Source organism: Capricornis sumatraensis, chromosome X, assembly GCF_032405125.1.
Source record: "Capricornis sumatraensis isolate serow.1 chromosome X, serow.2, whole genome shotgun sequence".
In the NCBI taxonomy this organism is placed as follows: Eukaryota; Metazoa; Chordata; class Mammalia; order Artiodactyla; family Bovidae; genus Capricornis; species Capricornis sumatraensis.
Window position 1 is genome coordinate 126,317,105 of NC_091092.1, and position 25,818 is coordinate 126,342,922.

Sequence of the window (25,818 nt, forward strand, 5' to 3'; positions counted from 1 at the left end):
TCTTCCCCTCCACCCCCAGCTCTTGCAGCATCCAGTTGTGGGTCAGAAGGACAAGCCACTGAGGAAGATGCATGAGAGGGGTTTAGACAGAGGCCAGTGGGAAGCCTAGCTGTTGTTGACCTTGTGTGTGAGGTCTGAGCAGCCTGGGAGAGGGTGGGTGGGCAGCCCCCTGACCTCCCAAACCCCCAGGGCGCTGGTTTGCAGAAAGGAGGGAGTAGGAGGCAAGCCCCAGGCTTCCTTCCTGCCAGCCCCAGGAAGTGACAGAGCCCGACAAGGAGAATCTGGTACCTGCTCTGGCCCCTTGTCAGCCAGGTAGAGGGAGAACAGTGCCCACTCCCACTCGGTGGTTCTCAAGCTTGAGTGTGCATCAGGGTCGCCTGGAGAACTCATTTGCACACAGTGCTGGGCGCCACCCCACAGATGCGGTTGGTCTAGGGGAGGTCTGGGAATTGACATCTCTAACAAGCTCCCTGGTGATGCTGACGCTGCCAGCCCACATCCATGCTGTGAGAACCTCTGGTCTGCATTCCCCTGGGTTTTTGGTGGCGCCTCCTCCCTTCCCTGTCTGCCTCTCCTGCACCCGTCAGTGCTCCTCAGCTGTCCAGTTAGCATGCCCCTCTTCTGGAAGCCTTCCCTCGTCCCTCACAGTTGCTCTCCTTGAAACGCCTGGCACCCCATGTGGAGCCTGGTGCAGGGCCCCCTGCTCTGCCACTTGGGATATTCACACCCCCGGACTCCTTCCCCAGATTTGAAGCGGATCAAGAGTGTGTTTTGTCATCTCCACATGCTTTACAGGGCTGAGCATATGGCAGTGGCTCATTTAATACACTTGTTGAATGCCCTGGTTCTGAAAAGGGGTGGGGGGGAGGTGCCAGTGCTTTCATCTTGTTCACTTTGGCTCTCCTGTACAAGCTCCGTAGTACTCATGTCTGATGTTCCAGGTCACCTTGCGTGCCATGGATTTCAACATAACAAAATTTAAGAAGATTGAAGAAAGGCTTACTGTTTCTCAGTATCTCACATGCTTCATATTTTTTGCTAAGCAGTTATGTTAGACAACCAACCCATACTGGTTTGTGAACTTGTTTTGCTCTGCCAAATGAGTTGACTCAGGGATGTTCACATCAAGTAGTTTTATGTTGGTGGTCCTCCAGAGAAGGGGTATTGTCTGCTGTGTGAACCCAAATCCTTGCTGGGATTTACCTGAGGGGATGGGACAGGCGGATGGTTGGACGGACGGGTGAACACATGGGTGCGCAATCACCATTTGCTGTTCTTACTGGAAACGAGACAGGAGGCGTTGCCTGCCACTCCAGCTGCAGTGTCTGGGCTTAGCTTCTTCTCACCTGCCAGAAAGCTCGCCGCCAACTGTGGCTTCCAGAAGAGATCAATTTCCTTCTATTTAAATAGGAACTAGCACCTTTTAGAAAAAGGAATACATAAGTTTGGTAAGAAAGGAGTCGTTTTTAGATGCATTCACTTAACAGAAGTGGATTGAGGGACGTCTGTGTACCAGATCACGGGCTTCAGGAATCTTCTCTAAGGGAACTAGGACACCAGCGTGATTTGGAGTCCATCTGAGCAAGTAGCAGTATGCCATTAACATACTTACTTCTAAACAGTAAATGTAGGTAGAAATGTAACAGAAAAAAAGAGACTGTTTCAAAAAAAAGTCAATAACAGAGTTAATTTACAAATTGAATGATGATAGGAGATCCCCCTGGGTCCTAAGTGCCTGTTTGTTTGAAAGTCTGTGCTTTGGGGATGTGTCAGTTATTATCTCACAGCGTGAAAACAGTGTCTGCTAGTCTCATCCAGCCCACCATATAACTAAGGCAGTCATCCAAAGAGCCTTCTGCCTACATCTATCTTCACACCTGAAAAGAGCCTACTTACTTTTTTGATATTTGATCATCAAGGTATTTCAAATGACAGAGTATACCTAAACCTTTTTGTATATGTGTTGTATACACACAAATGAACATGTAATGTTATACATCTCATAATGTGTGGTGTCGATTTAATAAAGATAGGGTCAGAAACCCCCATGAGAAGAGGTCTTGAACTTGAGAGAAGGGACCAAAAGAAAAAAAAAAAAAAAGGAAAAGCTGGAAAGAAGCAGGCTGTCCTGAGCTCTAGCAGTCTGTTGCAGTGGGAGGCAGTGAGCCAGAACCTGAGCAGCAGAGCAGGTGTGTGCCTTCAAAGGAAAATAAACCCCAGAGGGAAAGAGGTAGACGCAGGCTGGATAGACCAGAACAGCTTTGTTAATCTTCCCAAACACGGACACCCCAAGTTGTAATAACCCTTCATTTTTCTTCCCAAAGAACAGGCAAATAAGGGAAACCACCAGACTTTCCTGGGAATAAGGGGAATAACAGGGAAGAAGACCTTTAGTCTGCGTTGCCTGGGAGCTGTGCTGGTTGTCTGGGGCAGCACAGGGAATGGGGGGCTGAGGGGGCGGAACTTGAGTGATAGGGGCTCTGGGATGGAGGGAAAAGAAGTAAAGCCAAAAGAAGTAAGAGTCGGTGAGATGAACAGGGATGGAGTGGGAGCTGAAAGTGTGGAAAGGTGATGATCAGAGGTACTAGAGATGCTGGCCAGAAAGAGGAGATTGATGTTCACAACTTCAGAGGCGGAGAGGGTCTGAAGATGGACATATCCACAGAGGGAAGAGCCCTGAATGTGGGTGGCTGAGGGTGAATGAAGGTTGTAAGTGCTGAAGGGACCAGGGGAAGGAGGGGGAGAATGGGTCACCCACATGGCTGTCACAGGCTCAGGAAGATGGCAAGAGCTGAAGTGAGATGAGGCTGGTGTTCTCAAAGCCAGTATCCTCCCAGGTGGATGTCAGTGCATTCTGCGAGTTGATGACAGTCAGTCATGAGAAAGTTTCAGTAGTCAGAGTGGTAGCAGGCCATTAAGTCAAGAGGTTTTAGGTGGCTGGAGTTGGTTACTATGGCTCAAGCACCACAGAAGGCACTGTCCCCTGGCTTCAGATGTGTCAGAGGAGGAATCTCAGTGAGAAGACTGGCAGTCGGGTCTTGGACACCAGGCTGTGGGCATGAGGCCTAGTGGTTTCCCAGACCTGTGCTTCTTGGAAATGGTCTGTTCCTTTTAGTCTTAAACACACCAGGTGCCTTTCGCATGGAATGCTGAAGGCTATGTGGAGTCTCCTGGAACAGGGATCAGGTATGAGGGACCGTGGAGTTGTACATTTTTTCTTCGTAATGAAGAGGGATCTCTGAATATCAGAGAAACCCTGGGAGATTAGTGACTGTTGAGTCCTGAGACATTTTAGCTTGAGGCAAAGATTAAGTAAGCATTTATATGCCAAATATCAACTAAGTGCTTAGGGAAGGGCAGATGTCTCTCTGGAGACCAACTTGCCTGCACAGAAATTAATTTTTCTTTAGATTTATGCAGGCATCCAGGCTGCTTCAAGCCCCTCGGGATACAAATTAGCCCAAAGTAAGCTGGTCTAGTGATTTTATGACTTGTGTGGTCCCCGTACCCACCAAAAGAAAGCATTAAAAAAAAAAAAGACCTTTGCTCTTATTAGCTCTAAGCTAATCAATCATTTAATATTTTTAAAAAAGAGGGAAAGAAGCTAGCCAGAGTGTACCCAAACATTCCCTAAGCAGGCATGTAGAATGTGCACCCAGGTGGCCAGGCCACCATTTTGAGTTTGGATTGCTTGAGTATTCTAAACATCTTTTCAGAGATTCCAAGGATATGGCATGTGATGCTTGAGTGTTTCCCTTCTTCTCTACAAGTCAGGACCAAGATATGTCTTTGGAGAATTCAGGAGAGATCTGGGCTAGAAATTACAGAGGTAGGTGTCACTGGCTCGTAGATGGTAGTTACAGGCATGAAATGGCTATAATCACTCCAGGAGATTACAGAGAAGAGGAGGAGTGGGTACAGACAGCAGTGGGGAAAATTGTTACTTACAGGGTGGAGGAAGGATGAGGAGCCGTGGGAAAGGGTGGGTGGGCAGGGTGGCCATGGAAGCTAGGAGAAGGGAGGGCGGACTGGCTACTGGCCAGTGGGTCTCACACTTGAATGTGCGTCTCCATCACCTGCAGGCTTGTTAAAACGCAGGTCGCTGCTCCCCAAGCTTCTAATTTAGGAGATCTGGGTTCAGGCCTGAGAATTTGTATTTCTAGCAAGCTCCTGGGGCTGCTGCTGCCACTGGTTTGCCACGCCCACTATGAAAATTGCCACCAAAGTGAGAGCCAGGGAGACTGAAAGGCACTTGCGGTCTTTGGGCACTAGTTGGCCCTTCGTGATCCCAGTCAAGCTGATTCCGTACAATAGTTAGGGCTGAGAGACAAACTTGGGTTGAGTTGAAGAAATAACAGATGGGCAGCTGAGCACATGTAGACTTGTCTTGTGAGAAACTCAGCTATGGGGAAAAGATGAAAAATGGGTGCTAGATATGAACTCAGTGATAAGAGAGGAGTGTGTGTGTGTGTGTGTGTGTCATTCATTCATTTCAGAAATGTATCAAGTGCCTCCCCTTGACCAGGCCTTCTTCTGGGTGGTAGTTAACTCTGGTAACCAGGCCAGACCTTCTTCCTGCTCACCCATTGCTTACTGGGCTTTGGAGCCAGGCCCACCAGGGTCAGAAGCCCACTCCTCTGCTTCTTTACCCTGTGGCTTTGGGCACGGTGGCCACCTCCTGAGTCTCCATTTCCACCACCACCCCCAAGGCACCTAGCTCCTCAGCTGGTACTTGTGAGGCCCTCAGTCATCTTTTTTCCTCGCTGAGAGAGCTCAGTGGGTAACCTTATTGGGAGAGGGGTTGCCATATGGTGATAAGCAGATCAGGCTTGGTAGCCCTGAGGGAATGAGGAAATAGGGACACCCTCAAGACTGCACAACAAGGGGTCTCCAGGGAGTGGAAGCAGAGGGAAGGCTGGGGCCTGAGGCAGGGCGGGTGATGTATGGAGCACAATAATCCTACAGGACACTAGAGAAACACCTGGTCATCGTGTAGAAATGTCTGTGCAGCATTTGCTGGCCTCATTTCATTTGTATGTATAACTCTCTCCATACATGTTTCTACCCTCACAAAGAATGAATTTTATTCCCTGCAGCAAGATCCAGCAGTAGTGATGGTTTAGCTTTAGTCCAGACTGAGCCACATTGATTTTCCTGCTAGTTATGGCCAGAGGCAGGCAAGGAGTCAGCAGCAGATAGTGGCACCCCGCATGGGCACAGTACTACGTGGTTCATGTGATGCTTTTCCAATGGACTGTTTCTTTGAATACTCTTCCTCCAAGTGACACCCACCCCCAGACTCTTCTCAGAGTTGCTTGGTGATGAGAACCCCCTCCTCCAGGCATCTGAAAAGCCCCTTGCCCCTCTGAGATACCCGGCTGTGGGTCTGCAGATGAGAGCTGTGGGGGTCATCGTTCTTTGGACTCAGGGGCTGTGGGGCTCGTTATGCCCTGGATGGGCTCTGGATGGAGGCCTGTTTCCACACACACTTGCTGAGTCTGCACAGAGAACAGAAACGTGGGGGAGAATTGAGCGGGCAGTGTCCCATCATCTTCCAAAGTATCTTCACCAACTATAAATAGCTGAGCCTCCCTGTGCTCATCCAGACGGACACGGTGCGAGGGGAGAGCTGCCAGGAAAACCACTCTGGTCCCTGCTTCCTGCACCCCTGGCCTTGCTGCTGCCACCATTTTGTCCTTTTCTGAAGGAAAGAGTCAACCTCCCCAGGCAGGAAGGGCCATTATCACTGCTTTTTTTGTGAGAGAAATAGCTCTAGAAGCATCAAACATGTACATTTTGATTATCACTGCCTCAAGGGTGATGGGCAAAGATAGGGCTGGGTGTCAAGAAGCTTCTATCTAGTTTCAGTGTGGGCACCAATTAACTGTGTGATTTCAGGCTCATAGCTCCCGGCCTTGGAGCACAGCTCCCTTGTCTGTAAGGAAGTGAGGGCTTGAGCTGGGTAATCTCTACTCAGTTTTCATAATCAGAGCTTAAGTCTGAGATGTTATAATAAGGCAGCCTAGAAAGCGGGGAAGAGCATTCACTTCCTCTGACCTCGCATCCTCAGTACGTAGTTGGACCAAGACGAAGGAGGTGAGCAGTAAGATAGGGTGATTTTGCATCAGAAGGGGCTGATAAAACAAGGTTGCAGGGTTGGAGCAAGAGAGAAGAGAGAGAATCTGCAGTTGTTTCTCTAGCAACTTCCCATCTGCCATCTGTCATCATCCCTGTAAGTGGCTAGACTCCCAGGCAGGATCCATCACTGACTCAGTGGACATGAGTGAGCAAACTTCGAGAGACAGTGAAGGACAGGGAAGCCTAGCATGCTGCAGTCCGTGGGGTTGCAAAGAGTCGAACATGATTTAGCAACTGAACAACAAGCCAAGGCAGGATGAAAGCTGGGGGGGGAATCAAAGATTGAAGGGGTGCCCCTCAATGATTTTCTGAGAACAGGAGATGAGGATTTTCTGCTTCTTTTTCCTTTCCTTTCTTCCCCAGCTTTTTTTTTTTTAACCCCTGTAACAATTTTTAGACAGTTAAAACCCAAGCATTTACATGATAGTAATAGATCCTGCTGAGGGTCCAGAGGGGAGACTGACAAAAAGATTCATCGTCTGGACTTAGAGTCTTTCGCTTGGTAGGAATAAGTAGACTCACTGTTTCCCTTCATCCCCACTCCCCTCTAGAAGGGTTGGGGGGTCTTTCGGGTGGAGTTTAGCTGCTGCTGTTAGTGCTGCTGTCCATTCATTTATTTATCGTACTTGTTTGCTTTCCTCGGCCTCCTGTGCACTTCAGCATCTTTTCCAGGCCACATGTCTTGGCTTAACTGTCCCAACTTGGGCTAAATTGGGCCAGGCCACTGGCTGAGCTCATGTTCTCAGGGGATGCGCATGGCGCGTCTTCCACATTTCCAACTGTTCATGTGCCCCGTCTCACGTCTCAGATCTGAGGGGGAAGAGCAGGCCCCTCTGGGTTCGGGCATGTGATTTCTGTGTATTATCAGCACTTTTTAACTCGGGGAGCAAAGGTGATGTCCCCAGCTGCCAGTGAGCTGCAGTGACACAGGTGGCCAGGCCTCTACCCTGCTGCATGGCCTCCATGACCAGCAGGCTCAGTGAAGCAGTTCTGAGAAGTGGTCAAGAGCGTGGGCTCCAGGGTCAAAGTTAGTAGGTTCAAATCCAGATGCCACCACTCGACGAGTTTTATAACCTTTTGTCAGCAAGTGACTTCTTCTCCCTGAGCCTGAGTTTCCTGCTCTATATAATGAAAAGAAGGGCCACCCAGGTGGGCTTCTCCGGAAAGCAGCCTCTGTGGCAGTGTTTAGAATGCAAGATACGTGTAGGGGTCAGTGCCTGTGGGGAGAGAAAAGGAAGCCATGTTGGGCAGAGGGAGAAAAATTGTGATGCTGCCTTACCAAAGCTTCGGCCAAGTCCATGGAGCTTTGGGACTAAAATGACCCCTCCGACTTGTCCGATGTTCAGCTGAAATGACTGAGACTTTTTTTTTTTTAATTAATTTTTTAACACCAGAAGCATTTTGTATTAGGGTCTAGCTGACTAACAGTCTTGTGGGTTTCGGGTGAAAAGCAAAGGGACTTAGCCATACGTATACATGTATCCATTCTCCCCCAAAACCCCCTCTGAAATGGCTGACGCTTTTATACCATGAACCGTGGGCCACCCTGGAAAGGCCAAAGGAGGCTCCCTGAAGCTGAGGTGGTCCCTGGAGGGGCCGGCACCTCTCCTAGCAGTGGCGGGGCGGGGGGACCCACTTCACAGAATGGGGCTCTGGGTGGTGCAGCTCTCTGTCTGCCACACAGAGGAGATTCTTCAAGGGACAGTTGGGGTGGTTGAATCTTACATGGAAGGATCTCATCTTCATGCCTAGTTCATGGTAGGCAGCCAGTCAAGTGTGGTACTACTGTTAGTTCTCTCGGATTGTGGGTTCCACTTACTCCTGCCAGATGTCCTTGGGCTGGTCAGCCCATCCCCTGCGATTTCAGGTCCCTGGCCAGCAAAGCATGGAGACTCTTGGTTGCTAGTTGCCTACCCAAGTCACATGTTTTAAGTATCCATAATCAAATCCGCTGAAGAAATACAAGAAAAATAACATTATTTTGGTTTAAAACTCAGAGTTGAGTGAGGGTCACATTCTAACATTGTTGGCTATGTGGGGATATGCCTGCTTTCTTCTATTTTCTCCTTTTATTTAACAGCCATGGGCACAGAAACTCACCATTAAAAAAAAAATCCTCATGGGAGTTAGTAAACTACAAAAGGATGAGCTCTTTCCTCTTTTGTTGAATTTAGTAACATCCTTTTTGCCAAAATGGTACCCATGTGTTGGGCAGACTGGAGGAGAATGGGGACCACGGAGGGCTGCAGCCTCATTGGGTGTCAGCCGCTCCAAACATGTGCTTTGGAGAATTTCAGAAATTCTGCTATTTTTCAGAACTGAAATTCATTAGCTTTGTTGTAAGCATCTATAAATACAGTGAAAGGCATTTACAAATAGACATTGTAAAACGCTTCCACACCCACAGTCTGAACACTGTCAAAACACCAGCTGCAGCTTCCCTACTTGGAAGGATCAGAACCTTTTTTAAACTGCACCTACTGTGTTTTCAAAATAGGCTTGCTTCTGGCCCTGTGTAGAAGATAATTTCAGCTGAAAGCCTGTATCTGCTCTTGGCATGAGGGATCACAGCTCATTTAGAGATGGGGTGTCCCAGTCTTCCTGTCAGAATATGGCAGGCACTTTAGAATCTGGGGAGGGGTCACTCACGGGCGCTGTTTCCTATTTCTTTGGATGGACGCTTCTCATAACCTGGCCCTGTCAGTGTAGGCTTTGTAACTCTACTACCACACCCACCCCCGCCACAACTGGTTCCCAGGTGAGTTCCAGGTGTGGTCACAGGGGATCACAGAGGCCCCTGGATCAGGGAGATCCTTAAAGGAGAGTTTGTAGGTAGGGGCCAGGCAGTCTTGTCTTTTACTTGGATGATACTATTAGGGAGAAATGGGAGCGAACAGAAGCTGCCTGAATTGTACGCATCTTTTATTGAAAGTGAACTTAAAAAAAAAAAGAGTGAACTTTCAAAGGAAGGAAAAATTCACCTATAGGCTTATCCTAGAGACAACTGCTATTAACATTTCAAACTGTTTCTTGCCCATCTTTTTCCTATGTATGACTCAGTTTGTTTTCCATCGCTTTTACATAGGTGTGATCATACCGAATGTCGTACAACTTTATGTCTTTTGGGAAAAAGTGCAATTCTTATAAATACATAATGCATTCCCATTTCAGGAAAAAAAGGCAAATGTTCATTCATTCCACAAGTATTTTTGAGTTCCTGCCATATACCAGGTGCTGGGCTGGTGCTAGAAATCACCCATCAGACTCCCCAGGAATAGCCATTGTAAATACATGTTCTTCTAGCCTTAAAAAAAAAAAATCCCTCTTCCTAATATATCAGAAGGGCATGTGGGTGCCTGTGAAGTAAGGTGTATGTCAATTTTAACTTGTGTTTTTTAGTTGACATTGTAACATAAGCATTTGTCCCTGTTGTCATGAACTACTTATACATATCATTTTAATGGTTATATCAAAGTCCATCAAATATCATAGTTTTTCAACTGTTCCCCTATTTATAAAAAATTCTAGTTCTTTTCAGTTTTTCTATATTACAGATAATGCTGTAAGAAACATCTTGATCCACAGAACCCATTTGGGTTTTTCAGACTATCTCTTTAGTGTAGACCCCCAGAGGAATGTTTCAAATGCTATGAATATATACCCCATTCTGAAAAATTACTACTTTTTACCCTGCTGTGGTCCCAAAAGGCTTGGAGGTAACTTTTGAAAATGCATATAAAAGAATAAAATATTTAAAAGGGTGACAACAAAGTGGAAATAAGGGCAGATAAGTAATACAGCCCAAGATCAGATGAGCACAGCAATGCACATAGAGTGCTCTATGGCCCCTCGAGAGAGGCTCATGTTGGACCGGAAGCTTCCATGTGTCAAACCAAAGAGGGGAATGGTAGCTACAAGATTCACAGTTCCCAAAATGCATGAATAAGCCACGTGTTCAGAAACAGCTGAGCTGTTCTGAGATACACGTGCTTCACTGATGTGCAAAGTTCCTCCCCCCACCTGCACCTCCAACACCCCCACCTCTGCCCTGATGGTCTCTGCAGTGTCACCTCCAATCATCTTCCCCTTTGGCCAAAAGAAAAAAAGGCTAGTGGAATTAACTGGACCTTCCTTGCCTGAGTGACATCTCTCCCCAGACAGAACATGTGTTCTCGTAAGTTTTAGTCCTTGGTGTGTTCCCAAAGGACAGAGTTGCCTGGCTGTGAGCACGACTTGAGTGTAGTCCGGGAATCGGGAAGATGACAGCCCCAAATCATTCCAACGCCACAGCTAGCAAGTAACAAGATTAAGAACCCTCAAGAATTTTTTAAAATGAAAGTGCTTTCTAACTAAGAGTAAGAAATGCATTTCTAAAGCATTTCATTCAGAAGGTCACATTCAAATTAGCAGATACAGGAGCCCTGCCAGTAAAGTGTTTTGAAATAAAAGTCCTCAATCCCGCCACTCCAGTTGGCTCAGCGTCTGTCCAGGCGAGTGTGCCTGTGAGACCTGGGCTTTGTAGCCAGGGAATGGGAGGGGGGGTTAACTATGGAAACTCGCTCCAGGGGTCCCACAACCTTGAGGGTTGAGGCGAGGCAGTCTCCTGCTGCTCTCACACAGTCCTCAAGTTGTCTTTCCTCTTGGTGGGGACCAAGCCATCTAGCCTAGCCCTGGTCCTGTGGAGTTCTCACGTCTGCTCATCTTCTGCCAAGGGTGCTTGAGGTTGAGAGTCAGCCTTGTTCATCTGGAAGCGGAGGGAAGCTGACCTCTTTCTCCTGGGCCTTCTCCGCTATTACAAGGATATGCGTGTCTCGCTGAATGCCACCCCCATCACCTCTTCTTGAGTGAGGAACCCAGAAGTCTGCCTCTTACCTCCAGGTTCATGGGTCTCCAGCTTCAGCTTTATTCTGTCCCCATTGCCTCCGGGACACACTGAACCCCATGGAACTCAGCCCAGCACCATTGACCTTTGCCAGCTGACCTTTGCCAACCTTTGTCCTTTCACTGCTCTCAATCTGGGGACCTTAGACTTCAGCCCTGAGACTCCCTGGCCAGATGCCTCCCTCCCAGATGCCTTGGGCCCTTGCTCTGTCATGTCCTTTCTCCCTTTTCCTCCAAGGCCCAACTGTAAGGCCACCTTCTCTGTGTGCCTATGGCCTGCCCGCAGGTATCTGTCCTGACCCAGTTCTTGATTCCCCAAAGACTGAGATGCCCTTGTATCTTACTCAGCCTATGCCATGTGTGCTTGGGGCTCTCTGTCTCTTTCCCCCATTTAGACCATGAAATACCCCCCCAGAGTGGGTGCCACCTGGCTTGGCCCTCTCATTACCAAGTGTCGCTCATTACTCAGTAGCCATCAGTGTGGTGGGTATTTGACAAATGCTCCTGGAGTGAATCTGTTACTTGTGTAGTTTGGCTACATGGTGACCACAGGGGCTGTGACAAGTCTCTTGCTTTAAGAGCAAAGATCTGCCTGTTTCACTTGCCATCACAGACCTTGGATAATCTAGTTTGTGGCTCATCTCCCTGAAAGCGTCCCCAGAACTGCCCATTTTGGGGGGACTTGGAGGAATCTTCTGCCATGCATGAGTGGCCTGTTTCTCTCATCATCTTGGAGGCCTGTCCCCATCCTCCCAACGGGCTGCTCCTAGCCCACACACAGAGGGAAGTCTCTCGTGTCCCAATGGGCCTGGGGGCACCCACCCAACAGCTGTCTCATTTTACGGGCCCCCACCCCAGCGCCAGCTGTCAGGCTGCCAGATCTCAACTTGACACCTTGTGCCTGTCAACAGCCTGGCTGATGCCTCAGCTCCAGGCCAGAAACTCTTTTTCTCAAGGTTAAAAGTAGCCGACCTTTGACAAGCGGCACTGGCTAAATTCCTGTCTCCTTAAAAGGGAAGCTCCCGGTTCTCGTTCGCTGGTGCTTATTTGGCCATAGGGCGGGAGCAGGCCCTGCGTCGCACCCTGTGGGCCAGCAGGAGGATTTGTGGCTGAAGGTGCCTTGCTGAACGCTCGTTATTAAAATAGCCATCTTTGAAAATGTGTGCAGGAGAGGAGGGCTTTCAGTGTATCGGCTGGTTTGCACCAAGGCCCACGTGGTTGGACAGCTTGTCGGCTCCCATTGGCCCCCTCACAGGAAACAGTGCAACCCACCCCAGGCGCAGCATACCCCTTAAATTGTGTGCAAGAAAGCTGACAAAATGATTATTAAAAGACTTGTGTCTTTAATGTAGGGGTGACGGTGCCAAGATCGACTTGGTGGGCAGCTCAATACCTGGCATGCTGGACAAGGACCTCTCAGACCGCAGCAATGACATTGGTGAGTAACGAGAGCATTGTTCGTTCTCTTTGCAAAACTTGAAAGGAACTGCAGAGTGCGGTTTGCCCCTTCCAGTGGCCTGATGTCAACTAACACAACCATTTAAATGCGAAGCTAACAGCCCTCAGTCAGTTTTGATGTTGCAGTTTTCTAAGGAAAGGACGTGAGGATGGTTTCCACATTAAAGCAGAATGCCTGGGATTTTTACTCTCCCCAGCCTTAGGAGAAATTCCTTGTGAAGTCTAATGAAAAGAAATGATGGATAAACCTTTTGGAGAAGTGGACAGTAGCATTTATATTCATATTTTCCAGAGATTTATGTATTTAGTGGAAAAAGGTGAATGGGTGGACATGCCATGTGGCAGAATTCACTATAGACACAGCACTAAGTGTTTTGACTTTGAGTTAAAAATGAGCTTTGGTAGAGTAATTGCCACTTAGTTCGGAACATGAGTTTTCCCAAGGTCAAGATCCCAGCATGTGGCAAATGGGAAGGTACCTGGAGCCTGTGGGTAAACAAGTCCAAGGGCTTTGCGGGGGGTGGTATGCGTGGGTGGAGTGCGGTCAAGTGCATGCTGTTTGGGTGATAGCCCTTTGAAGAAGTCTGGGTTCAGGGACTACATTTCTTTCATCTTTACATCTGTATTTGTATCTATCATGGCCAGAAGTATACATTTTGGAATTAGCCTTATAGTTAAATTTTTATTTTGAAATAGAGGTTCACACACAATTGGAAGAAACAATGAAGAGAGATCCACATACCCTTTGCCCAGTGTCTTCCAGTGGTAACATCTTATGAAACTAGAGTGCACAGTCACAGCAGGATATTGACATCGATACAGCCCACTGGGCTCTCCAGTTGTAGCAGTGCTCATGTGTGTTTAGTTCTCTGCACTTAGGTCACATGTGTAGGTTTGTATATCCACCACCAGAGTCAAGATGCAGAACATTTCTATCACCGCTAGGATCCCTCGTGTGGCCTTTTTATAACTATTAATACTAAGCACACCTCCCACCCCGTTTCCCTTCCCTAAGCTCTGGCAACCACTATCAGGGGTTGATTTGAAGTGGAAGGTTCTAGCATGATTTGCATCGGCTGCTCAATTTAGAAACAAGCGGCTGACAGCAGGCCTTGTAAGAGGTACTGGGGCGCCTATCATGAGCAGTCTCATCACCTGGGGTTACTTTCTGGGGTGCTGTTTTATTCCGAACCTGCTAATCGAGTTGCATCTTTGCAATTGCTGACCTGCAGTCTGGTCCGGTCTTACGACAGCCTAGGAGTATGATACGTTGTTGTGACCATAAACACCACAAGTACTTGCCCTGGTTTCAGAAACTCTTTTACATCCTCTCATAGCCTTTGAGAAGCCCGGTCAGGAAGTGCGACCAGGAGCTTATGACAGCTTGGGCTGATGCAACAATAATAGCAACACTGGCCTGCTGCAGCTTTGGATCTGGTTAAACGGCAGAAAAGAGCAGAGCAGGCATTGGCTGTGAATGAGAAGGAATCATCAGAATGAGCGTGCTTAAGTCCTGGTTTCACTGCTATGGTTCAGTCTTTGGGCCCCATGCTAAGGCCGGCTGGCCCATTGGCAAAGTGACAGTGAGGGTCCCATGGGGCGCCCCCAGGAAAGGAGGTGTTACCTACGTCCAGGATGCACAGGGCTGTGCCCTGCTGTGAAGGGCATTGGCCCTTAAGCCTTGTTTCCTTTGGGTCTGGAGATGGCTAAGGTGGCTGTCGCAAAAATAAGAATCCTAGGATTTTCAGTCTGATGATCTAGTTCGGAAATACTGGGGCGTTGATGGAGGGGGCTTGGCCTATGCAAGCTTTTCATACTGTGTATGGATCAGGGAGCCCAGAAAGAGATGCTGATGTTTGGTTCACTCTCATTTTTGCAAGAAGACATTAATCCCAGAAGACTAATTCCTCAAGCTAATAATTTAATGTATGTATTATTTGCATTGCCAGAAATAATGATTGGCAGCCTTGTTGACAACCACTAAATACTTGAGTACCTACTGTTCAAGTGCAAGGTTTCAATAGATGCCAGGGCCCTTGTACACAGGCCCTACTTTCCAGGGGCTTTGGGTCTGTTGTGGCCCTCAAGACAGCAAATGGGAAGTGTCACACTGACTATGCTAACTGAGTGGTAGAAAGTAATACTGACCAGAGTTGGGGCTGTTCCGTGGTGTCCAGGATGTCAAGGCAGGCTCTGCAAAGTGGGACAGACTGACCTGGATCTGGAAGTTAAATTCGCTTCAGTCAAGGCAGAGGCAGGCAGGAAAGTCACATGGGGAGTGCTGATCCCGGGCATCAGTCAGCCTGGAGCAGAGCAAGGTGCTAACCCAGAAATGGAAGTCAGGGCGACTCTGAATTTGGGAGGGATGGATTTGTCATTTTTTCTATAGGCAGTGAGAGCCATGGATGGTTGTGACATGATCAAGTCTAAAAATTGAGATAATAACTGGTGGAGCTCTGTGGAACCCATCAGATGAAGGGTAGATGGGTGTCAGGGAGTCAGGTTTGTTGATAGTTCACCTGAGAGGTAGTGAGAGAGAGCCAGAGGCTCACAGGAGGGTGGGAAAGAAGGGGGATAGTTGTGGAGCAGCAATGAGAGAGAATGATCATTGGTCCTCGTGAGCAGATCAGATTTGGGAGTAGGGAGGAGGAGAGACTGATTTGTTAGTTCTGAGGTTTTTTAGGGTTGGGGGACTGACTGAGGCAGGGGAGTGACTTGGATTGAAATAAACATATCCAGAGGAGAAACTGGTTTGGGATAAACATGATGAATTTAAGCATGTTGACACTGAGATGTGGCCAGACATCCCGCATCAGTGCTCCATGTGGATTGAAGGTGGAGGCTGAGGCCAGAGAGGTGGGCATGGATTACAGTGGAGATTAGAACCTTCCAGGAGATGAAAAGGCAGGGCTTGGCACCTGTGGACCTGGGTTTGCGTGTTGTTGATTGTGCTGCTTCCTGGCTCGGTGACCTTCTATAATTTACACCAACTCTCTGAGCTTCAACTTGCTTTCTCTGTAAAGACTACTACTGTCTCTCTCAGCTTCTTCACCTTGTCTTCCAGAATTATGTAAAATCACTTGATGAGCTGCTGAAAGGCAGAGATGCTAATTGTTCATGTTGTTTGCTTAAAAGTGATAGTCAGGAAAATAAGTAAAATCCTTGCCATGAGAAAAGACAAAGAAGGACCTAGAAATGAGGACTAAACCTGGTGCAAAGCCCACACCTAAGGGAAAAGTGGGCTCTTACAGCATCACCAGGGCCAATGGAGGAGAGGATTTTAAGCAGTGTCTTAGGTCCAAATCCAGAAACGTTCTTTGCAGGTGGGTCTGTCAAGATTAGGACATTGCCAAGGGGCTGGCTCTCTTCTGGGCTGCTTTTGTATATCTGCTTTTGTAGCATCTGTTCATTGCTTTGAATCAAGAAGGAAATTATCTGTACCAGAATGTTTTGTTAGTGATTCAGAGAATTGAAGCTGTCCAAATGTGGGCCACAGTGAAATCACAGAATACAGCCTTAAAACCCATTAGAAATCATCATTGGTAGCTATAAATAAATCTGTGTTTCCTCTTAATAAAGCTATAATTTAAAATTATTATTAAATTAGAGAAGGTGGCTTTTTCAGATCTCGTGTGGGCAGCTACCAGCATCTGTCTGCCCAAGATAATTGGGAATGAAATCAGTTGGTCCAAAGCTGACTTGTTGATGTCAGTTTGAGATATTGTTTGTATCAAACTATGTGGCCATATTTCAAGTAACATAATAGGAATACATGGATGAGCTCCAAACAGGCCTGCACATGAATAGAAAGGAAAATTAAATTGCCCAGTTTTCTCTTGCTGATGGAAGAATCTCTGTTCTGATTGAATGGGAGATTATAGGCCGTGAAGTCAAGTGCCATAACATTTACTTTTATTATGCAGTATATTATAGTTCCCGTGGCATGGTGGGATTTCTTGTTATACTTCAATGCTATGGAGATTTTCTGTTCCTTTCCCACTAAAGCACATAGCAACGGGCCTCCAGGTGTGAAGCAGCCTGGGAACTAAGCCATCTAGTTGCAATTAATTGACTTCAAAAAAAGCCTTTCTCATTCTTCTTCAGTTGCTTGACTTCTTTGTTTTGACTCGTTTTCCATTCTGTTCAAATCTCATCATACTTTTCCCACTTTGGTCTCTTTATATGGACGCCATCCCCTGTTCCCTTGAGGAAGCTGATTTCCCCTGTATTTTTCCAGCGGACCCATATTTTTGTTAAATTGGGGCCTACTCGGGCATTGGCACAAATACAGGTATGTGATAGAATCATCACAAAGTGTTTGGAAAGCCTAGGAGTGCTTTCTCAGAATCTTTTATAGTAGAACATGCCTTTATAATCTCTTCGATTCTTCTTTGAGGTACAATTTGTGATAGTTTCTTCCAAGTAAAATAGCTGTGTGTATAACATCCTAGTATTAGAATCATTCCTCCAGGGCAATGAAGAGCGTATGCTCGCTCTCTTCATCCCCCTCTGCTGTCATCCTGAGGTTATAGTGGTGAACTCATAGCAATGGGAGTGAGCAAAGGAGAGGAGAAAAGGAATTAATAGTCACTGGGTACCTACTAGACACGTGGTATGTTTTATATAGTTTTCATCATCATCAACCCTGTGAGGGAGGTGTAATGTCTTGTTTTACAAGGAAGGGACAGGGACTAAAGAAAGTCAAGTGACCTGGGAAAGGTTAACTGGCTGGTAAATAGCAGATTTGGATTTGAACCTAGTTCCCCCTGACCCATAGAGCCCAGATTTTCCTGTGTACGAAGTTGGTCTGTATCAGCAGTTCTCAGCCATTCTCCCCAGGGGACATTTGGCAATGTCTGGAGACATTTTTGCTTGTTACAACATGGTGGGAGCGGGGATGCTACTGGCATCTAGTGGGTGGAGACCAGGGATGCTGTTAAACGTTCCACAATGCACAGGGCAACCCCCACAGCAAAGACCAATCTGGTGCCAGTGTCAGTAGCGCCACAGTTGAGAAAGCCAGGTGGTGAGTTGGGAACAGCTGGGCCAAGGACAGTGTCCCCTCAGTTGAGTGCAGCCTTATGGTCCTGGAATGGCTCATCTTGCTTCCTGGGATTCTTTATAAAACGTGTGTGAAAATGGTTTCAGAGCTTTTGGCAGCTGGTGTGTTTAGATACCAAAAATTAAATATATTTAACTTATTCACCTAAACATGGACCAAGGAAGTTGCCATGACCTTTGAGAAGACACTCATCCTCTTTCTCCTTGCCCTATAAAAAATAATATAATTTACATTTAATTTTCATACACAAACAGTGTTATATTTGAGACTAGTTACTCTCCAAAGACTTAATACCCAGTGTTTAAATGGACATTAAATAAAAGGACAACAAACATGAAATTTAATCAATGCTAAGTTAGAAATTTGTGTGATAAAGCTGAAGACTATATATAGTTTAAAGCGGTTTAATAGTGACCAGTAACACAAAGTTTTTGTCAATGTGACCCCAAGTCTCTGTAAACAAGTGATGAAAATTTTAACTTACTTGAAATTTCTGCCTTTTACCATAAGAAACCATTTCTTTGGGTTTCTTGGACAGATCTTAGGGGAAGAGTTAGGTCCCCAAGCTTTGGGCTGTTGATTTTTCTGTTCTTCCCCACCCCCTTCATATTTTTAATTTCCCCTTTTGGAGCTACCAGTCCAGTTACTGGGTCTTGCAGCATTTCAGGTCATTGAGCAATTTCTCGGGTTTAATAGGACAACATATACTGTATCCTACCTGCCTTAGAGAACCCCGTAAGTGACATTTGGAGTGTTCCAGAAGGTCTCCTGGCTGAACTTGTGTGTGAGCAAGCCACATCTCTAAGCTTATTCGAGAGCCCCAGCTCACTCTGACAGGCAGTGTCCCTTTACCAGTGACCTTCAGACGTGACCTTTGGGATCAGGACAGTGGCCAGCATGACCCGTACAAAGAAAAGGAAGATGTGATTCCTGCTCTGTCACTGTCAGCTCTGCACATGAGACTGTGGGGTCTGCACCTGCGGAGCTCTGCTCCTATCCAGGGACACCAGTGAGGATTAAACTTCAAGTCGTATCAGGATAATTTGAGAAGCAAGTGTGATAACAAAAGCAAAAGAGATTGTACTTAGGATCGAACACTTTACACCAAGGAAGGGAAATAGATTGAACTTCTAATTGGTGGGTCTTGAACCTAGTCAGTCCCTCTGACCAGTTTTGGTTTCCACCCCATGCTTCTGGACTTAGCCTTGGCTCATGAAAGGCTCTCTGTCTGGGTACCCCCCTGCATTACCTCTTCCCCTGGTTCCCGACCTCTCATCTAAGATTCTTAGGACTCACAGTCAATCTTAGAGAAGAAAGGCTGATGGCAGGCCTTGTCCTTCTTGGCACTTCTATGACTCTGATCCCAGATGTTCCACTGCCAGATCTTCACCATTAGAAACATCAGTCCAGACCAAAACTGAGGTGCTCACCTCCGCCAGTTGGCCCCCTCACAGGGCAGCCCTGGCCTTTGGCAGTCTGTCGCATTGTTAGGTTTACGCTTTGATGGGTGCCACAGACTACTTTGACCTCGTGACATCCAGTAAGCCTGAAAGCAGTAAACATTCACAGTGCTAGTAGGAAAAGCTTCATGAATGCTCTAGAGACACAGGTGGAGGTTAAACAAAGCCAAGTGGGGGTGACGATGATAAACAGTGCATAACCTCCCAGGAGCAAGGTATTTGGGACTGTGAATTATTCTAAAACAGAGAGCAAACAGTACCCTCCTGCCCGAGCCCCCCCACAGCCATCAGCCTGCCCCAAGGAAGAGTGAGTGACTGGGGAGATGAGAGGGGAAAACATTTGGGCATTCAGCAAGCATCCTTCGGATGGGTCTTGGCTGGAAGCGGGTCACAAAGTCCACTGGCTGTGTGGACTGGTAGCCAGCCCCAGAAGTCCACCTGTGTGCCGGGGCGTTATGCCCTCCCCTCCCTCTCTGGACAGGGCCCTGGCATTCTTCGTTCAGCCCAGCTGCTTCACCACCTCTGCTTTCACTACATGCAGGGACCATTTTCAGCTTTAAGAATATAAATGCAAAGGGATACCCAGTAGGTTCAAAGTAGTCTATATCACAGCAAAGAGACATATATAGTAACCTTTGTTACATACACAGTGTGCCCACTGAGGCCTCTGAGCTGCGACTGAATGTGCAGGTAAGAAGGGAGCAAGTGACAGTCAGCGCTCAGATTGCACATGGCATTTACTTGGCCTGTGATGGCCCTTCCACCCACTGGCTGTGGATTCATGGATTGGCAGAGCCCTGTCTGGCTTCCGTTTGACTTGTAAATATCCAGAAGGAGACACAACTTGCCAGAAAACCATGCTCAAGTACCCCTTTGTCATACTAAAAGCATTCTGGACAAACCACCCTTTATGAAGGAGGAAAGCTGAGTTATCAAACTCCTTTTAGTCATGGACTCTTGGGAAGGCGTGGGCTGGGAACCTCAGCCCACTCTGCCGCCCACTGCCTTTGGTTCATTCAGTGACAAAAGTGATGCGCTCTTGTGGAGTAAGCTTGGGGGGGCCATTCGAAGGGAATTGGATCTGGTGGTGACAAGCTAAGGGTGAGGTGTCAGTGAACAGCGAGCCCTAGTTTCAAGTCAGAAGATCTTTATTTAGCTTCCCAATGACCTATCGTGGCACCCTCCACCTCTCCAGGTCTGAGTCCTTTCTCTCGAGGTGGTTTATAATCTTTGGAATTTAACAGACTCATTTACCTCAGTTCCCCCCTCTAAACCCTTTTAATTTGAAGGACTGCTAATTTTTATTTGTCTAATGAAGCACATTTTAAAAAGCAAATGCCATCATCTGGTAGGAGATAATCTCCAATTTAAAAATTGAACATACTTGGCTTACTGGGAGACTCACCACGTTGACCTTCTTTTTCTTGGCACTTGACGTGTGCTTTGGAGATAACTTTGTTGTTATGAATGCATACCAGTTCTTGGGAGTGACCTTGGAAAACTACTGGTCTAGCACAGGTCTGTAGAGGAGGGAACAGGTAGGGGCAAATGAAAGGCCCCAGACAGAGGCAGGTATTGAAGCTGGGATAAAAACTCAGCACCCAGAAATGAACAATTAGCTTAATTTTTTAGAGAGATATAATTGCCTGTTGTTTAAAAAAAAATCACTCGTGGAATGTCAGAATTGTAAGGGCATTTAAAATACTTAGTATCTCTTTCCTCTGCCTTTGCCCACGACTGGAGTGTAGGGGCCTGCCAATCCTTCTAGCAGCTCTGCCCAGCACAGTAGAACAAGTGCTTCGGCCAGGAGGAACTTCCTCCTCGAGTTTTGCTCTCAGCATCATTTTGGCACTTGATGTGCTTTGGAATACATATTCTGGACATTGAGATACTCTTTCACATGTGCATTAGAATTTGCTATTTTGACTGCCCTCCACTCCTCTTTCTCTAACCACTGTTGAAGAAGAAATGCCCTGTTCAAAGAATATGCACCCTCTGCCTGCCTGAGGCTCATCCCACTGAAGTGAGCCATCAGCAGGGTGTCAGCCTCTTAGGAGCTTTTTTTTTTTTTTTTTTAATCCTTAAACCAGGGGCTTAGAAGAAGTGATCCAAGGGCCCAGTTCAGCCCTGTAGTCTTATTTTTCTGACTCGATCTGTTTATTTTAGCTGAGTTTTCTGGACGTTGAGAAAACTACTCTGCTGGTAACCGCTGAATCCTCTATAAAATTAAATAGCTTGTTCTTCCATTTGTCTCTTTGCCTCACTTCTTCTAGTTCTGTTAGTTCCTTTAACCCAGAATTGATAATTTGCTCCTTTCTGAGTTCTCATCCAGGGTTTTCTTTGGCCTAAAGATTTTTGCTTATAAGAGATTTGCTGGCCATCTGGAAATTTAAATCATTAAGAATTAAGGGCATAATAGTTTAGGCAGAACTTTTTATGAAGTTTAAAAATTCATTCACCTTTAAAATACTCATTATGATTTTTTTCACCCAAATTCTTACAGAAAAATGTAAAAGGTGGGATGTTTGTCATCCAAAATAAGTTTGAGTAGCCAGAGCAAACCCTTATATGGAGGCAAGATAATCCCACAGAACCACTGAGGAAAGTGGTGGTGTGTTACATAGACCGTGGGTTTTCAGATAAGTGCACTTGGATTTGAATTCCTAGCTCTGCAGTCTGGGTTAAGAGACTCTGAGCTCCTTTTTCCTCTTCTATATGACAGGGTTAGTTCCTAATGCCCACCTGCCTCAGAGGGTTGTTGTAGAATTTAGAGCTAATGATGTGACGTGGCTGAAACAAAACAGGTTCTTTCAGAATGGTAGTTGATATAGCTGTGGTTCAGTAAGAGAGAACCAGATAGCACCCTTCATTCTTACCATGACTCCTGTTATCAGAAATTAGGAAAGTTCTTGAACACATAAATCAGCTGAAATTTTGATAACTGTATCAGAGATCTTTTCATATGTGATTTGCTCAGTTGTCTTTTTATATTAAACAGCTTCTTCCCACCCCACAATTACAAAGGGGAAAAGGTGCTCACTTAAAAAAATGAAAGAATACAGGAAGTTAGGGAAATTCCCCTAGAATCTCAGCCTCTTCCTGAGATAATCACTGTTAACTTGTTGTACATACTTTTAGAAGTCTTTCTGTGATTGGATGGAAGTTTTTAAAATGTTATCATGTTGCAATACAGTTCTAGTCCTTACTTGTTCTTACTAAATAATGTGTGTTTGACATCTTTCCACATAAGTCACATAGATCAACCTTATATTTTTAAAGGCTACATGATGTTCCATGTGTGATTCTACTGTAACCTGTTCATTAGGGGCAATGTTGCAAAGATCACCTTAGGACTGCTGCTGCTGCTGCTGCTGCTGCTAAGTCACTTCAGTCGTGTCCGACTCTGTGTGACCCCATAGACGGCAGCCCACCAGGCTCCCCCGTCCCTGGGATTCTCCAGGCAAGAACACTGGAGTGGGTTGCCATTTCCTTCTCCAGTGCATAAAAGTGAAAAGTGAAAGTGAAGTCACTCAGTCGTGTCCGACTCTAAGCGACCCCATGGACTGTATAGCCCACCAGGCTCCTCCGTCCATGGGATTTTCCAGGCAAGAGCACCTTAGGACAATGATCTGCAAATAGGATGACATGAACCTTGGGGGACCATAGAGATCTCCCAGGCCACAGATAGCACCTTGTCTTCTTATGTACTCTTTTCTTCAGACTCATCTCCTGAGAGTCCTGATGTCACGCTGATTTTCCTTTCTCACTCGCCTTTCTCATTTGCCCTCTCTCACCTCATGTGGCATAGCCAATCTCTTGCCCACTCCAGGGGTACAAAAATCTCTGGTGGAAACTCAGAGATAATTCTGAGATTGGTGTTATACTTGAGAAATTAAAAGACTCTATTGCCTGGACCAAAAAAAAAATCCATTTACAAGCCAGTTGGTTTCTAATCCTTTTGCTTCCATCCAAATTGAAGGAGGTACCCACTGAGTTGTTCATTGATAGATAGTTAAAAATAGGTCTTGATGTTAGCCCACTGTCTGATTTTTGGTATGTAACTTGGAAGTACTTCAAAGAATTAAGTGACATTGTGATAACAAAATTCTTTCCGTTCCTGTCTACTTATTTTTGTGTTAACAGAGTTTCTTGGCACTTATATCTATAAAGTGGAAAATAGGAATAGAATCAATATCAAGCTGAATGTAAATACACATGAACTGATTGAGGGAGATGCCAAATAAAATTCTACTTGTTATGCTATTAAATTCCTTATCAAAATGTGTATACATATGTTTTGATCATTTTCATAGTAATAATGATAGGTCAATCCAGAAAAACGTCATTTTTATACCTAGAGCCTTATGATTTCAGGAAATGAAAAAGTTATTTTCAGTTTATATACATGTTCATATGGAAGGAAGAGATGAAAAATTAACAATGGATAAAATTAACAAAAGCATAAAACATACTACATTAGGATAAAATTCAGCAGTGGAAGTATGATGGATATATGAATTCAAAAAGGGAAAGGAGTGATGCAGAATTTCCAACCATTAAAGAAAAATTTATTCATGATTTTTTAAATGGATGATGGTGGTTGTTAAATTGGTATGGTATCAGATTTACATTGAATATATTCAAGAGAGCAATAGTTATATTTTAAGATATCAATGTTTATAATATAGAAATTATAATATATAATATATATAATAAATTGTATTATAATTTCTATATTATAATAGAAATTATATGACTAAAATTTGTGGAAAATTTAGATGTCAACTTAACCTGTGTGAGGGAGTACATAGATTTTTTAAAATTATTTTAGGAGGTACACTGGTAAACAGTCTGAATGCTCCTGGCCTCAGGAATATGTCATTCTACATGTACAGAAACATTGCCATGGGTTAATTTCTAGAAGCAGAATATCTGAGGGGGTACACATTTTTGTGACAGATACTGCCAAACAGCATTACAGAAAGGTTGCGCCAGTTTACATTCTGGCAAATACTAACATAACTACAATTTCTAATAGATACATTATTTACTAAATCATTTTCAATAACAAATTTGGGCCTGTAGTGAGCAATTTTTAACAGAATGCAAAAGTGAAGTGTTACATCCCCCCTCCCCCCACGTTGCTGGCTGTGGATGCACGTGAAGCTCTTTACTTCTCTGTGCTAGACTTCAGGAAGATGTACCCTACCCCCTTTCCAGATCCTTCTGCTGATCTCAATTAGGTCACCAGACTGTCACTGCTAATTTCATCTTCTACCTGTCTCTCATATTAGCTAGCAGAATTTGTAATTATGTCTGTACAATCCTGTCTCTCTCCAGAGGCTCTGAGCTCCATGGGGTGGGGTGCATGGCTGTTTCGTTCATCGCTGCATGCCGCCCCCCACCCCACCCCTATGCCTAGCCCAGAGCCTGGCTCACAAGTTTCACTTAGGGACTGAGCACATATGAGAAGAAATAGCATGATGTAAGGGCATGCTAGAGGTCTTCATTGTTGCTAGCCCCATGTGACTATTTAAATTTAATTTAAATCATTGCACTTAGCCGTGTTCTGTGTGCTCAGTCAGCCGCAAGGGGCTAGTGGTACCATATTGGATAGTGCAGATACATAGCCAGTTTCCATCATCCCAGCAAGCTTTAATGGATAGTACTGATATAAAGTGATTGTCCTTTTATTCTCAAAACTTTCCCTGTGTCTGGCACACAGTAGTTACTTAACAAATGTTTAAGTGAATGAGTAAACAAACTTTATCTCCCTCTTTTATTCTTGAGCTACAAATTTCCATATAAAAGTTACTCCACACTGAATAGACCAACATTCTCCCTTAACTTGCCTCACACCTTATATTTCTTGCCAGAGATTTCTTTAAAGAAGCCAGCCCCCTTTTCAGTCCTTTTAAGAGCACATTTAAATAAAATAGAACAAAGGCAGCTTCTTTTCAGAGCACACACACAAATTACATGTCCTGGCATCTTGCTCTTGATGGAGGAACAATTCTCAGAATTCACTATCAGTTGAATGAGAAGGAAGGTCCGATAGGAACACTGCTGTCTGTCCAGTGCTCTGTAATGGAAAGAATGTCACCAGCGTGAATCTAAGAGTGCACCCTGCCACTTTCTGACTGTGACCTTGATAATGTTGTCTCACCTGTGACCTCCCTGTCTCGTTTATGGAATAGAGTAGCCTGCTTGGCATGGGTTTTTGGGAGGGCTGGATGAGCACACTCTCATGAAGGGTGGAGTAGTAGGGTGGCTGACCGGTAGCTCACGTTTGTTTACTCCTAGCCGCCTGTATCTTGAAAACTTCACCCTGGTTAATAAATGAAAACAAAACAGTGAATCTGCTATATCCATACACATTTTGGAGGGCTTATTTTCCCACAGAATCTAATCATTGCTTAAATGAGAATTTTTCAGTTGGTGACTCAGCTGATGCGGGAGTTCACTGACCCCTCATCACAGGCCTATCTTTGCAGTCGGCACAGATTTTTCACATGTGTCAAAGGATTTCCATGCAGGGTGAGATTTCCTCCTGACCAGACTACCTTGAGATGCTTCTTCCTTGTAGAGAATATACCTGCAGCCCTGTGGGTTTAGAGTTTTCTCATCTTAAATTTTAAAAAAAGAAAAATCTTGGTTGTGGCTTGGTTTTCTTTTTTTAAAAGATTTAGCCTTGCTCTTAAATCTCTGCTCCCAGATCCCACAGCTCCATCATTGGCGTCTGAAAACAAAATTCTACCTGCGTGATCTGAAAGGGTTTTCACATAATCTCTCATTTATTAAAGAATAACTGTGCAGAGC

General features: G+C 45.6%; 1 protein-coding gene across 3 annotated transcripts in view; it reads left to right on the forward strand.

The window, feature by feature from the left end:
- Positions 1-25,818, forward strand: part of SH3KBP1 (SH3 domain containing kinase binding protein 1) — a 331,624-nt gene that overhangs the window by 286,223 nt on the left and 19,583 nt on the right. For all 3 annotated transcript variants that reach the window (XM_068961995.1, XM_068961996.1, XM_068961997.1), the window contains one exon: positions 12,372-12,457. In XM_068961995.1, the coding sequence (XP_068818096.1) occupies positions 12,372-12,457 (86 nt within the window). The remainder of the gene's footprint in view (positions 1-12,371; positions 12,458-25,818) is intronic.